At 42.7% G+C, this 14,242-nt stretch overlaps 1 protein-coding gene across 1 annotated transcript; it reads right to left on the reverse strand.

Moving 5' to 3' along the window:
- Window positions 1-2,151: 2,151 nt before the first annotated feature.
- LOC106605452 (gonadotropin-releasing hormone II receptor) lies at window positions 2,152-10,936 on the reverse strand. The gene is made up of 3 exons (XM_014201129.3): window positions 9,658-10,936; window positions 6,342-6,543; window positions 2,152-6,170 (listed from the first exon to the last, which is right to left on the reverse strand). The coding sequence occupies exons 1-3, from the start codon at window positions 10,444-10,446 to the stop codon at window positions 5,749-5,751; spliced, it is 1,413 nt and encodes a 470-aa protein (XP_014056604.2). The 5' UTR covers window positions 10,447-10,936; the 3' UTR covers window positions 2,152-5,748.
- Window positions 10,937-14,242: the final 3,306 nt, after the last annotated feature.

A 14,242-nucleotide genomic window follows, 5' to 3' on the forward strand; every position in this document is an offset into this window, starting at 1 on the left:
GGTGGACCCGTGAAGACCTCTAGTTGGGAGCAAACCACTTAAGTGTTCTGTTGCTTCAAATTAGTTTTCAAGGACAGAACTCCATAATAACATGTTAGGGCATTAGATGCTTTAACAACCCGCCAGATTAAGAATATTATCTTGAGCACCAATGTTTGGGGCATTTTAAAACTCTATTGAGGAATTAAAAACAGGATTGATGTGACAAATCCTCAGAACCTAAAGCCTGGAAAAGGTTGCCATGGAATCGAGAAAAGCAACAGGGGAGAAACTTTGATGGTACTTGCTTAATTATCAAGACGGAGCCCGACGCGTGTGTGTTCGCTAATGTAATGCATCATTGTTATTTACCCAATGTGAATCCTTGCGTCTAATCACTTGGCAGAGTGTTGTATGAGAATCTGTTTCTTCTAAAGCACAGCTTGGCCTTCCACACTCTGCCTTCTTCAGCTGACACCGAGCATCAATCAAACTCAACAGCAAGTATTCTGAATGTACATGTTGTTCCTACAACCTCCTCCAATGGCAGACAGTGCACTTTTCTAGCCTGTAAGTGCAAGACTGCTGTCAATCTCTTCCTTACTGTATGCACAGTGCTTGATTGGGACAGTCTGTCACTCACACCTACACGTTTTGTCACCATTTTGTTTTACATAGTAGTATGGAAAGTATGAAAAAAGATAGTATTCTTCATATGAAATATCTTAGCACATATTTTTTATGTGTGTCAGACGGTATGATGAATCCTTCTCATGGCATGCCGTAATGATTCCTTTCATCTCCATGTTCACACTTTCATGTTCTCACTTCCCACTGGGCAAAAAACGTGTTGAATCAACTTTGTTTCCACATCATTTCAACAAAAACATTCAATGTGATGGCGTTGAATCAACGTGGAAAACTGGATTTGCAAAAAGTCATCAACAAAAGGGAAATTAGTATTTGTTTTTCACCCAACTTTGAACCTAAATCCAGTGACATGGTGACATTTTTTGTTGATTTCACGTTACAACTCAACCAAATGTAAATCAAAACTGGACGTTGAAATGATGTCTGTGCCCAGTGGGTTTTTACCCATAACTAGCTGGGAAGGTGGAGGCATTTCATATTCCGGTATTCCAGGACAGTCTTCCAAGCCTCTGGGAGAATCCCTCTGCACATCCCCTGAGTCTGGTGCTCTCTTCCCTTCTTGGAATATAATAATCAAGAGACAACAAAAAGCACACACACGCTCATGCTTGCACATGCACACACTCACCACCTGCCCTTTTTAATGAGCAGCCTCATCCTGATGTCGTGTGTGTGTGTGTGTGTGTGTGTGTGTGTGTGTGTGTGTGTGTGTGTGTGTGTGTGTGTGTGTGTGTGTGTGTGTGTGTGTGTGTGTGTGTGTGTGTGTGTGTGTGTGTGTGTGTGTGTGTGTGTGTGTGTCTCTCTCTCTCTCTCTCTCTCTCTCTGAACTGCATGGTCTCTGAACTGCATGGGGAGCCATTATGGAGACCTTCCAGTAGATAAGAGAGCAGTTCTGTTCCTGGTTAACTAAAACCTGTCAGCTCAGCAAACCTCTTCTGCCTCTATGGACCACAGGATGGTTGTTACCCCCACATGTCACTAACACTGGCAGCTATGATAGATTCATTGATTTCTAGTTGACGCTGGTTTCCTCCTCCATCTCTTCCTTTATCTCTCTCAAGCTCTATTTTCACGGTGATTATTAATGATACGATTCATTAATATCGACCACATGGAGCATTCAATAAATGTGCAACTTCTGTGACTTCTGGAAGATTTTATACCCACTTAACCCCTAACTTCTCCATGTTTTCACGATCATTGTAAAGCCCTAGATTATTATTTATTTAATGTGATTAGTATTTCAATTCAAGTATGTATGGCCATCATTTTAAGGTCAATCTTGTTACGTGAACTGAACTCTTGTTTTAATATAGTGAAATGATTCCTTAAAAAAAAAATATATATATATATTGTACATTAATAGTCAAATCAGCGTAAAAGCAGGTGAGCTGGTGGGCATTTTCTGGTGTTTGGTGGTGGGAAACTGAGTGGGTCGAGCATAACATGTCAACTCTGTTACCCATAGACAGAAAGGCTAGAAATGTTTAAACAAATGTTTTTATTAAATTTTTTGCTTGCATTCAGTTGCCATTCCCTGTTGAACACACAGAACAAGCTTCCATTCCCCCTGTCACAAGGGGATTTGTGGCTGATTTTAAGATGAAGTCATCAACCCTGTTATTGTCAACCCTGTTACTTTATAACCCTGTGAATTCCAAACAACAGTAAACAGCAAATACTGTACACTGAACATTACAATCATTCCAATGCCTTACACAGACGTACATTGTGTATTGATTCTAAATGCATTTCCATACCTTGTTATCTTGCTACCCTGCTTCATAAACAACGTCTTTTACTTGAAGTGGGTAAAAACAATTATGTGTCGACATTAGTATAATTGTCTTTTTTTGTATACTTTGGCAAATGTCTGTTTTTCCCCACAAGGTTCAAGGCAAATCTCAAATCAAATCAAATTTTATTTGTCACATGCGCCGAATACAGGTGCACACCTTACCGTGAAATGCTTACTTACAAGGCCTTAACCAACAATGCAGTTCAAGAAATAGAGTTCAGAAAATATATACTAAATAAACTAAAGTAAAAAAATCAAATAAAAAGTCACACAAAATAACAATAATGGGGCTATATACATGGGGTACCAGTACCGAGTCATGTGCGGGGGTACAGGTTAGTCGAGGTAATTTGTACATGTAGATAGGGGTAAAGTGACTATGCATAAATAGTAAACAGCGAGTAGCAGCAGTGTAAATGTAAATGATTCGGGTGGCCATCTGATTAATTGTTCAGCAGTCTTATGGCTTGGGGGTAGAAGCTGTTAAGGAGCCTTTTGGACCTAGACTTGGCACTTCGGTACCGCTTGCCGTGCAGTAGCAGAGAGAACAGTCTATGACTTTGGTGACTGGAGTCTTTGACAACTTTTTGGGCCTGACAAGGCCTAGTATATAGGTCCTGGATGGCAGGAAACCTGGACCCAGTGATGTACTGGGCCGTGTGCACTACCCTCTGTAGCGTCTTACGGTCGGATGCCGAGCAGTTGCTATACTAGGCGGTGATGCAACCGGTCAGGATGCTCTCGATGGTGCAGCTGTAGAACTTTTTGAGGATCTTGAGACCCATGCCAAATCTTTTCAGTCTCCTGAGGGGGAATAGGTTTTGTCGTGCCCTCTTCACGACTGTCTTGGTGTGTTTGGACCATGATAGTTTGTTGGTGATGTGGATACTAAGGAACTTGAAACTCGCCACCTGTGCCACTACAGCCCCGTCGATGTGAATGGGGGCGTGTTCGGCCCTCCTTTTCCTATAGTCTACGATCAGCTCCTTTGTCTTGCTCACGTTGAGGGAGAGGTTGTTGCATACTCTCCCTTTATGAGAACTCTTACCAGCTCAGGAACATACATATTTTGGGTGGGATGGAACAACCCCCAAGTGAATTCATACCTCTGTGTATATGATATTCAGAACATTCCATAAGAAGGTGGGCATACAGTATGTGTACTGTGTATACCCCCAGGACAGACATCCCATGATATTCTTCTTACATGACTCTATCAATCTGGCTGCCTCAAGCCTCAGAGCATACCGTAGCTACAGGAGAAGGATCAGGAGAATTGATTTGTATAGCCTAATGACTATGGCTTAGCCCACTACTTGTGACCCTACTAACAAGTATCTTCTTGGCCCTTTAGCACAATGGTAAGATTAATGGGCTTGATGCATTATTGATTCCACCTGTCTGCACTCTGCTGCCATATACAGTGACTGTACAAAACACTGCTCTTCCCATGACATAGACTGACCAGGTGAATCCAGGTGAAAGCTATGATCCCTTATTGATGTCACCTGTTAAATCTACCTCAATCAGTGTAGATGAAGGGGAAGAGATAGGTTAAATAATGTTTTTTAAGCCTTAAGACATTTGAGACATCGGTTGTGTATGTGTGCCATTCAGAGGGTGAATGGACAAGGGAAAATATTTAAGTGCCTTTGAAGGGGGTACGGTAGTAGATGCCAGGCGCACCAGTTTGAGTGTGTCAAGAACTGCAACGCTGCTGGGTTTTTCACGCTCAACAGTTTCTCTCTCCTGTGTATCAAGAATGGTCCACCACCCAAAGGACATCCAGCCAACGGCAGGCCAGTGGTCAAAAAAGGGTCATTGATGAAAGAGGACAGAGGAGGCTGACACGAATTGTGTAGAGCAGCAACAGACGGGCTACAGTTAACCATGTTTTCATGGCTCACATTGGGCCCATTGATAAAAGTGGAGCAACATTTGAACGCCACAGGATACCTGAACATCAATGCCAATCAGGTGCATCCCTTCAAGGCAGCAGTGTATGACCCATGCCACAAGGCTAGGACTGTCCAGGAATGGTTCCACAAACATGACAGATATTTCAGCCACTGCAGTGTCCTGCCCAGTCACCAGATTTCAATCCAATTGAGCATCTGTGGGATGAGATGGAATGATCTATTCAGAGTAGAGATCCACTACCAGCCAACTTAACACAACTGTGGGATGCTTTGGAGTCAGCATTGGCCAGCATCCCTGTGGAACGCTTTTGAAACCTTGTAGAGTTCATGCCCCGACAAACTGAGGCTGTTCTGAGGACAAAACGGGGTACAACTCAATATTAGGAAGGTGTTCCTAATGTTTTGTGCACTCAATGTATTATAATATACTGTAGTTGTGCTTTGGTTTTCAAGCCTGAATGGCTGAAGTGAATGCATGAATAGTAAATACAGTACGATTATGTTTTTCTCCATGACATGCACTGAATGTGACAGTTCTCTGGACTGTCTTCCGAGTGAAACGGCCAACCATTTTATTGTACCATCAACTGCATTTGTAAATTTGTTTGTAATTTGACAGTTTTGTATAGTGATGGTTGGCTATGGAGATCATCTCATGCAGCCTGGCATTGTAAGGACACAGTGTTGCATGGAAAAGCAACCTGTAGGCAGACAGCGAGCAGTGTGACATACTGTAAGCAGCATGGTGTATATATATATATCAAGGGACAGCCAAGGGTTTTAATGGTTCGTAGAAAGTTGTGGAACAGCACTTAAAATGAGTTTGCCTTTCCATTTGATAGTAATTGAAATAGAATGGCATGTGCTTAACTGTTGCTGTATAACTAGATATGCAACGTTGGCAGAAACGTGTCGCAGCCCATTTGATTCTGTTCTGCCTCCCTCTGGACCTCTTGGACACAACAAACCATTCATGTAAGCTCGCAAGATCAGGGTGGCTCCTAGGTCTACCTCTGAACTGCCTTAGCCATGGTGCTTAACGCTGTAGATTAGGCCCAGAAACATGTTTTTTTCTGGGTAAAGTAATCCTGAAGGATTTGAACCCTTCAACCCTTGACTTCCAAGATAGTTTTGTCTCTTTATCCATCTATCCCCTTTTATCTCAGGTTGGGCTTGACCCCTAACTCAAGTGCCTCTTCCCATGCTTCAACAATGTCCTCAAAATGTCAAAGATGGGCTTACAATCAGAGGGGAGACATTTTGGTGGTGCTGTTTAGCCTGTCACTGTCTTCACCTCACACAATAAGTAGGTCGGTCTACATACTCCTTAGTACCGCTCATTTCCAGGTCTGCTCTCCCTCAGCCCTCCAACCTTACAGATGTACTTACTGTCAGCGCCAGTCATCTACCGTCACCTCCAGTCTCTTTGGTCTGTTCCACACCGGGGGCGTCAGAGTCCTGCTCTCCGCTGTGGGGGCCCTGGTGGGCGGACAGGCGGTCCAGAGACCTGGGCGACATATTAATGTCCCTTCTTCTATAGCACCAGCACATGGCCAGATCGGCCCGGAACGAGGGCGTGTAGAAGCCATAGATGACCGGGTCAAAACATGTGTTCAGGTTGCCGAAGACAAACAGGGCGTGGTGGATGTATTCAGGCGTGACCTGCAGCATTTCCGGCTGGAACCAGTACCAGATACCCAGGAGGTAGTAGGGCGTCCAGCAGACCACGAAGGACATCACGATGATGATGGTCATCTTTAGAGTCTTCATTCGTGCTTTGGGGAACATGTCTGTGCCACTGCGTCTCAGGCAGGACTCGCCAGCTGGAAAAGTATGGCGCTGGTTAGTAGCTTCCTAAAGCTAATGTAGCTATCATATCTTGCCTAAACATTGTCAATGTATAATTCATGTTGGAACAGCATATAGGCCTACTGAGGTTGCCATTTTGGACATGCAAGTATTGTGGTTGCCAGATTAGAATAGCTAGCTTGTACCTTTGTTCCTGTGGAGTTGCTGATTGATCTCAATGAGGATGCGGGTGTAGCAGAAGCTCATGACCAGCAGGGGGAACACGTAGAGAGTGACGAAGTAGAACATGTTGTAGACCGTCTCCTGCCATCGCTCTTTGAAGCTGCCATGGGTCACACACTGGGTGAAGTCTACGCCCTCTGCCTTGATGGCCCGGAAGATGAACAGCTGGGGAACAGGAAGTCACTGAGTAACAACAACCACAACATCTAAGATGTATGACAATCCACCTACTGTAAATACAGTAGTACCTTTCACACAGATATACACTGGGCTACTACAGTACTACTTTAGGTTGTGTTGGGGATCATTTAATCTACCTTCAAAGTATAAAACTCAATTGAGGCCTTGGCTGCTATTTTGTGCTGGAGCACTGGCCAGAAATGGGTGGTTTAATGAGAAAATTCAGTGGCTGAGTCATGTCTGCAGTATTTTCTGATTAATGAATGCAGTGGTCAGTAGCATCACAATAACTTTCAAGGTGGATCCATATTCTGCAATGGCTTTCAAGATTATTTGGGGACATAAATCACCATGACAGACATATATAAATACTGAATTGATATATGATTTTATACTTTCAGTTGTATCCAATCTGAGTTGGGGGCAGAGTTGTTAGCCTTTTGCAACAATGCAATTTTACTTGTTTTCCAATCAATGTATTAATAAAACGCTAGCTTGTTTTCAGTGTTTAAATACTTGCTTTTACAACATCTTCCTCCTTCTGCTGCTGATGTTGCACTTCCCTAATTCTCAGGAATATAATCACATTTCACACTCTGGGGGGGCACAATTAACTAACTAATATCAGCATGCCAGGAATTTTAAGATTTCTCGCTGAAATGCCTCCTCATTTCCAGGAAGACTCCAGAATGCATATCCCTATCTGTCTATCTACCCCCTTGTCCTTGCCCCTCTGCTGCATAGGGGCGGTGATTACGTGGGATCTCTGACGGTGTGGCACTGATACGTAAATCCTGTTATGCCCCTCTGCACTCTACAGCCCTGAAAATTAAATTACAGGGGAAGAGCCTGAGGCGAGACATTCAAGATGCTCATGCACTGTGGTGAATCACTCACCTACCAGCAGGTGCACTGATAAAACTCCCAGCAGCCCCGGCGCCACTCAGACAGCAAATTAGGCTTATTTGTCTACTCAGATTAATAAATCTATCCTCATGAGGGACACATGCCGTCCCCCCCCCCCCCCCCCCCCCCTTTGAACCTCCCGTCCCACACTCTGACACTCCCCCCTTCAAGCAAACAGTCACTCTCCCCCCTTCAAGTAAACAGTCACTCTCCCCCCAAGTAAACAGTCACTCTCCCCCTTCAAGTAAACAGTCACTCTCCCCCTTCAAGTAAACAGTCACTCTCCCCCCTTCAAGTAAACAGTCACTCTCCCCCCCAAGTAAACAGTCACTCTCTCCCCTTCAAGTAAACAGTCACTCTCCTGCCGCTTGAAGTAAACCGTCCAAACAATGTAGAGAAGCCTGGACTACTTTGAAGTTGTGGTGCAGTAGTATGCCATTACTCTTTGAAACCATTTTACACACTGTGCAAGAATATACCCAAGAACAATCCTAGCTACGGTAAGTTATGTACTGTACATTTTATATTTCCTTAGGCTACATTCTAAATCAGATGACTTGTAATATATTTATTTATGTATTTTCAACAGGGAAACAAAAGATGCCCTGCAGTGTGATCTTGAATTGGTTGTAGCCCAAAACAAATTCAAGATCACACTGTGGGGCATCTTTTTTTCTCTTTTTTATAATAATAATATATTACAAGGCATAAACCACTCTGTCAAGTTCAGAGGAAATATTTCATTTCCCTGTCAAAGCGAATCAATGAATGCATCCATCCACATTTTCCTCTACACCGGCTGTCCTTACAGACCAGTGCACCATTAACTATCGCTTTCACATAATCCTTAATGCACTGTTTTTGACAAGGGGTTTTCAGGAAAGCATTTTTCAATGACATAGCAGACAGGATTGTGTTTTTGATTCAAGGAACACATTGCCAAAGAGCCAGGGAGATCCCCAGCATATATTCATTAAATCCCCATCTAGATCCATCAGTTTGTGTGCACAGTAGGCGAAGCGGTTTCAATTTCTGGATAAGATGACAGTTGAGTACAGCACACCATGCAGGAACAGAATCGTAGGTAATGCCTCCTCGTTTGTCACTGTGTGTGTATGTGTGTGTGTATTAGATGTACGCTTGACCTTGACCGGATTAAATTCAGTATCTGTCACAAATGGTGACCTCAGCCATCCTTTCACCTGCCATCTCCCATCAGCCACTGGGTCGAGAGTGTTAACTGGCACTTGAAACATCTGTGCAAACTGATTGATTATGTGTACACTCCCACTCAGCCCAGTCAAAGCTTCTCTCTTTTCCTGGCACCCCCAATTGTGGTACGAGATTCCCCCTGAAGCTAGGACAGCAGAGTCTCTGCCCATCTTCCATAAACAACTGAAACCCTACCTCTTCAAAGAATATCTTAACAAACTTCTGTATTGAAGCAAAATGTACTTACGACAACTGTGATATGTGGTTCTCACCTAGCTATCTATTTTTTATTTATTCATGTAATTTTTACCCCCTTTTTCTCCCCAACTTTGTGATTAAGATCATGTCTCATCGCTACCGGGCTTGGGAGAGGCAAAAGTCGAGTCACGCATCCTCCGAAACATGACCCGCCAAACCGCGCTTCTTAACACCTGCCCGCTTAACCCGGAAGCCAACTGCACCAATATGTCGGAGGAAACACCATTCAACTGATGACCGAGATCAGCCTGCAGGCGCCCGGCCCGCCACATGGAGTCACTAGAGCGTGATGAGCAACATAGACCCACCCCCGGCCAAACCCTCCCCTAACCCAGACGACGCTGGGTCAATTGTGTGCGCCACCCTATGGGACTCCCGGTCATGACCGGTGATCAAACCCCAGGCTGTAGTGACGCCGCAACACGGCGATGCAGTGCCTTAGACTTCTGCACCACTTTGGAGGCCCCCACCTAGCTATCTTAAGATGAATGCACTTACTCTAAGTACCTTTGGATAAAAGCATCTGCTAAATTACTAAAATGTAAACACATATTTCTAAGTGCCTTGACTAACCCACAGCTAGAGCTGCACTTGGCATGAACACGTCATCTCAACAACATACCAGGAATGAACAAAATCACTTTAATTTTAAGGAATTTACCTTGAATTTCTTGGAGTGCCACACTATTTATAGTAAACAAGGCTACCAGGGTTTTAACTCACCTGTGGTAAGGCCAGAAGCACGCTGAGGCCCCAGGCCAGACCCAGCATCCTCTTGTTCCGGTGGTGGGAGTTGAGTGAGTCCAGCGGGTGCAGGATGGCGTGGTGCCTGTCCAGACTGACCACCACCAGGATGAAGGCTGACGAGTGCATGGCAAACAGCTTGAGGAAGCACAGCATCTTACACATGGCGTCTCCGCCATACCACTGCACCGTGATGTTCCAAATGGCGTCCAGTGGCATCACCACAAAGGTCATCATCAGGTCGGCGGCGGCCAGGCTCATGATGAGTGGTCGCAAGTGAGAAGCCAGGCGCCGACCACGCCCCCGGCACACACTGACCAATAACGCAAGGTTGCTGCAGGCAGCAAATAGGAAGAGGATTAAGGTGGCGCCGACACGGAATTGGGCGGCTCGGGTGAAGGTGGGCGCCTCCCAGTCAACCAGAGGGGGAAACTGGGACATGTTTGAGAGGGCGGGTTGCATTGACCTGGTGGCACCCACTAAGGGAGGCCTCAGGAGGGACAGGTTGCCAGACATCCTGGGTTGGAAAAGACAAGGTTTATATGAATGACTGTAGATGACAAAGTAAAACATGTATGTCATTATCGTGATTACATACATTATTATCATATACACATCAAAGTTTTTATGCGTCGTCAGATATTCTACGTTGCTCTGTATAGTATAAGTGAGTATTAATGTAAAATAAGACCACATGCGACTGATACACAGTCCACAGTCCACCAACCAACTCGTCAGAGAGAAGCGTACCCACTGGGTACACCACATAATTTCAACGTGGATAATTGGGTAATATTTGGTTGAGATGTTGATGAATTAGATTACAACATATATTCACCCACTCAAAAAGCAGTGCTGTAAAGTTCCTCAGTAAAAATATTTTAAAGTACTACTTAAGTAGTTTTTTTTGGGTATCTGTACTTTACTATTTATATTTGACAACTTTTACCAAATATTTTACTTTTTACCCCATACATTTTCCCTGACAACCCAAAGAACTCATTACATTTTGAATGCTTAGCAAGACAGGAAAACTGTGAAATTCATATACTTGGTCATCCCTACTGCCTGTGGTCTGGTGGACTCACTAAACACAAAGGCATATTTTGTAAATAATAGTGATGGAGAGTGCCCCTGGCTATCCATACATTTTAAAAACAAGAAAATGCTACCTCCTGCTTTGCTTAATATAAGAAATGTGAAATGATTTATACTTTTACTTTTGATACTTAAGTACATTTTAAACCAAATACTTTGACTTTTACTCAAGTAGTATTTTAATGGGTGACTTTCACTTTTACTTGAGTAACTTTATATTAAGGTATAATACTTTTACTCAAGTATGACACATAGGTACCTTTCCACCACTGTCAAAAAGATAGCCAAAAGTTAGTTGAATTGCCAATGTGTTATCACTATGCTTTCAACCATCTAAAAGCACAACCAAATTCCAATGGAAAAACATCTGATTTTTGGTTTAATTGTCACCCAAATGTCTATCACTTCACTTTCAACCATCTTAAAGCACAGCAAAGTTCAAATGGGAATACAGTGTCAGATATTTTGTTAAATGTGTTATCACTGTGTTTAATTCATCTAATAGCAGAACCAAATGACCGGTATTGCAGTTGAGATTACATTAATGCCATTTGAGATTCTGTGCAGATTGTGAAGATCTCCATTGACCTGCAACATCCTATGCATACTATCTTGAACATGCATGCTTTATGTGATTACATAAGAAGAAATGTATATTTACAATAACATCAATGTGCCAATGGACGTATTACTAATTTTAAGGTGGAATGTTATATTAGTTTGGAAGATAACTTTAGGCTAAGGCTATTTACTGTATTACAAAAGTAATATTAAATTCTGTTTGGTTGACAATGCAACCAAATACCAACATTTAAAGGAGATGCACTGTATATATCAAGTATGAAGGGAAGACCCAGATGCAGACCACGTCGAATAAACAATAGTTTAATGTTCCAACAGGGGCCTGCAAGACAGGTATGGGTCAGAAAACCAGAGGTCAGGCAACGGTACCGGACTCCAGGCAGGCTCAGGTAGAGGTCGGTAATCCAGAGGGGGGCAGAGGTACAGGGCAGCAGGCAGGCTCAGGGTCAGGCAGGGTGGTCAGGCAGGTGGGCTCAGAGTCAGGACAGGCAAGGGTCAAAACCGGGAGGGCAAGAAAAGAGAGACTAGAAAAAGCAGGCGCTGAGACACAAACCGCTGGTTGACTCGAACAAAGAAGACGAACTGGCAACGGACAAACAGAGAACACAGGTATATATACACAGGAGATAATGGGGAAGATGGGCGACACCTGGAGGGGGTGGAGACAATCACAAGAACAGGTGAAACAGATCAGGGTGTGACAGTATATACTGCTTGGATAGTTAGATCTAAGCCACTGTCTTAATCCTATTCTTTAACTTATATTTTTGGCTGAGTTAGAGACGTGAATCCAACATATCATTTGTTAACTTGTACCAATATTTGAAGGAGATTTATATTCTGCATGGATAGTTCCATCTGTGCCACTGACTTAGTCTGGCTTTAATTCCAGTTTGTCTACAAATTAATTATTGATATGTTGGATTCACGTCTTTATCTCAATAAAAAATAAAAGGTAAAGAATAGGACTAAATCAAATTAAATCATACTTTAAATGCCCTTTAAATTAAGTTTGTATTGTCTATTTTATGTTGAATTCTGGGTTTAATTTAAACAATAGCTGTTGATAACTTTTCAAATGCTATACAGGCCTAAATAGCATCATTGATGTTATATGATTGATAAAGTATGGTCACATTTCATTTGCTCTGTTAAACTACTCTGTGGAAGGACTTCGATAGCGACAGTGAATCTATTTAGTTTTAAGTCGAGATCTCCCAACAATAATTCTCATGATATCACATTAGTAATAGTTAGTGAAAAATAGCATAGCTAAGCAGGGCTGGGATTAGTTAAAACCTTAAAACCCTGGATGGGAGACCAAAGGGTAGATTCTCCAGTAGGAGGTGCTGCCCAGCCTATTGTTGTTTTCTGACAGTGGATTTTTTTACGTTGAAGCTGTTTTAAAGGTACAAATTCAACATATTTTACAGGAGGGTTGTCTATGTTTAAATTTCGTTACCATAATGACATAATCCTGAGGCTGAAATTTCACCCTCAAAACCACAGTTGATGACTTTTTTCAAATCCAATGTATTTTCCATATCACAATACGTTGACAAATTAAGTTGAAACAACGTTGATTCAACCAGTTTGTGCATGGTGGGTAATAGCATCAAGATGATAAACAATTATCCCACTGACAGAATTGCACGGTAACATATTGTAATCTCCTGGTAATCAGAATATGACGCTGCTTGTTATTGCTCAACTATACACAGAAGGCCAGTGGAGATGTATGGGTATTCAACACACTGTTTTGTCACTAATGAGACACGAGGCAGCCTCCCCTGCTAATAACAAACCTCTGCAGTATAACTCACACAGTAATCGCACCAGCGCTGCATCTTCCCTACTCATAACTGCTGTTTTTATGGCTCTAGTTGGCCTCCCAAATATCCCTCTATTCTGTTAGCTAGACACAGGTTTGGCATGTCAGCTAAACTCTTGCCCAGTGTAACATATTTATCTGAAGTCCTGAACACCAGGAAAATGGCCATATAGATAATACTGTACTTTTCACGACAGATGTTTGTTAGGAAATGTACATAGGATGTATGTTTGAATGGAAGGCTCTGTGTGGAATTGGACTTGGGATAAATGCACTGTATTGAAAAAACAGACATTAAATCATATGCTCAATAAGAAATACAGGACCAGCTGTTTCAAATAGGCTGTAGTGTTGGTGAGAAGCATTGCAATCATTACTTTGGAAAACAATGATCCAATCTGATCCGATTCAGTGACCCCAATTGGGTTGTAATAGAGGCCTACCTACCAGTGAATAACCACGTTGACTCTGACCATGATGGATCTGTTTTTATACCACTTTATGGCCAATGCAAATCAGTCCACACACAGAGCACAATAAACTGGCCTGTGTTGTGTCCTAGCCCCAGAGGACTGCAATCAGTGCCATAAAGCATCATTGTGTGCACTGTTTGTGGACTGTGATTCATAATGGCACAGTGATTTACAGAACAGCATGGACCATGGTGGGGGAGCGAGATGTCTTTGCACATTAAAGTGTAATGACAAAGCCTCAAAGTGAGAGGCTGATCCAGGAGGACTTCATGTACTGTATCACACACATATCAGAGGTAATAAGGTTGGCAATAGGATTATGATAGAATGATCAGATAAATGATCTGTATTCATCATCATTCATTTGATCTTACAGCATAATATCAAATGAGATAAGATGATCAGACAGTATGTCACAGTGGCTATACATCTTCTCTTAGCAAGTGCAGTAGATTTAAACACCACCAATCAACAATCGTCAAAACATTATTGACGACTACTCAAACACATGAACTGTTCACCTAGAGTAAGATGGAATGACACTGAACCTGGAAACAAGAAAAGCCAGTGTTGTTTAGAC

Source organism: Salmo salar, chromosome 05 (genome assembly GCF_965601325.2).
Source record: "Salmo salar chromosome 05, fSalSal1, whole genome shotgun sequence".
Classification (NCBI taxonomy): Eukaryota; Metazoa; Chordata; class Actinopteri; order Salmoniformes; family Salmonidae; genus Salmo; species Salmo salar.

Coding starts and splice junctions, on each gene's coding strand:
- LOC106605452 (XM_014201129.3), bottom strand. CDS start 10,446: ATGTGGTGTACCCAGTGGGTACGCTTCTCTCTGACGAGTTGGTTGGTG. Junction 6,544..9,657: donor TGCTTCTGGCCTTACCACAG/GTGAGTTAAAAC, acceptor CCTGTTCCCCAG/CTGTTCATCTTCCGGGCCAT. Junction 6,171..6,341: donor GCAACTCCACAGGAACAAAG/GTACAAGCTAGC, acceptor ATACTTTTCCAG/CTGGCGAGTCCTGCCTGAGA.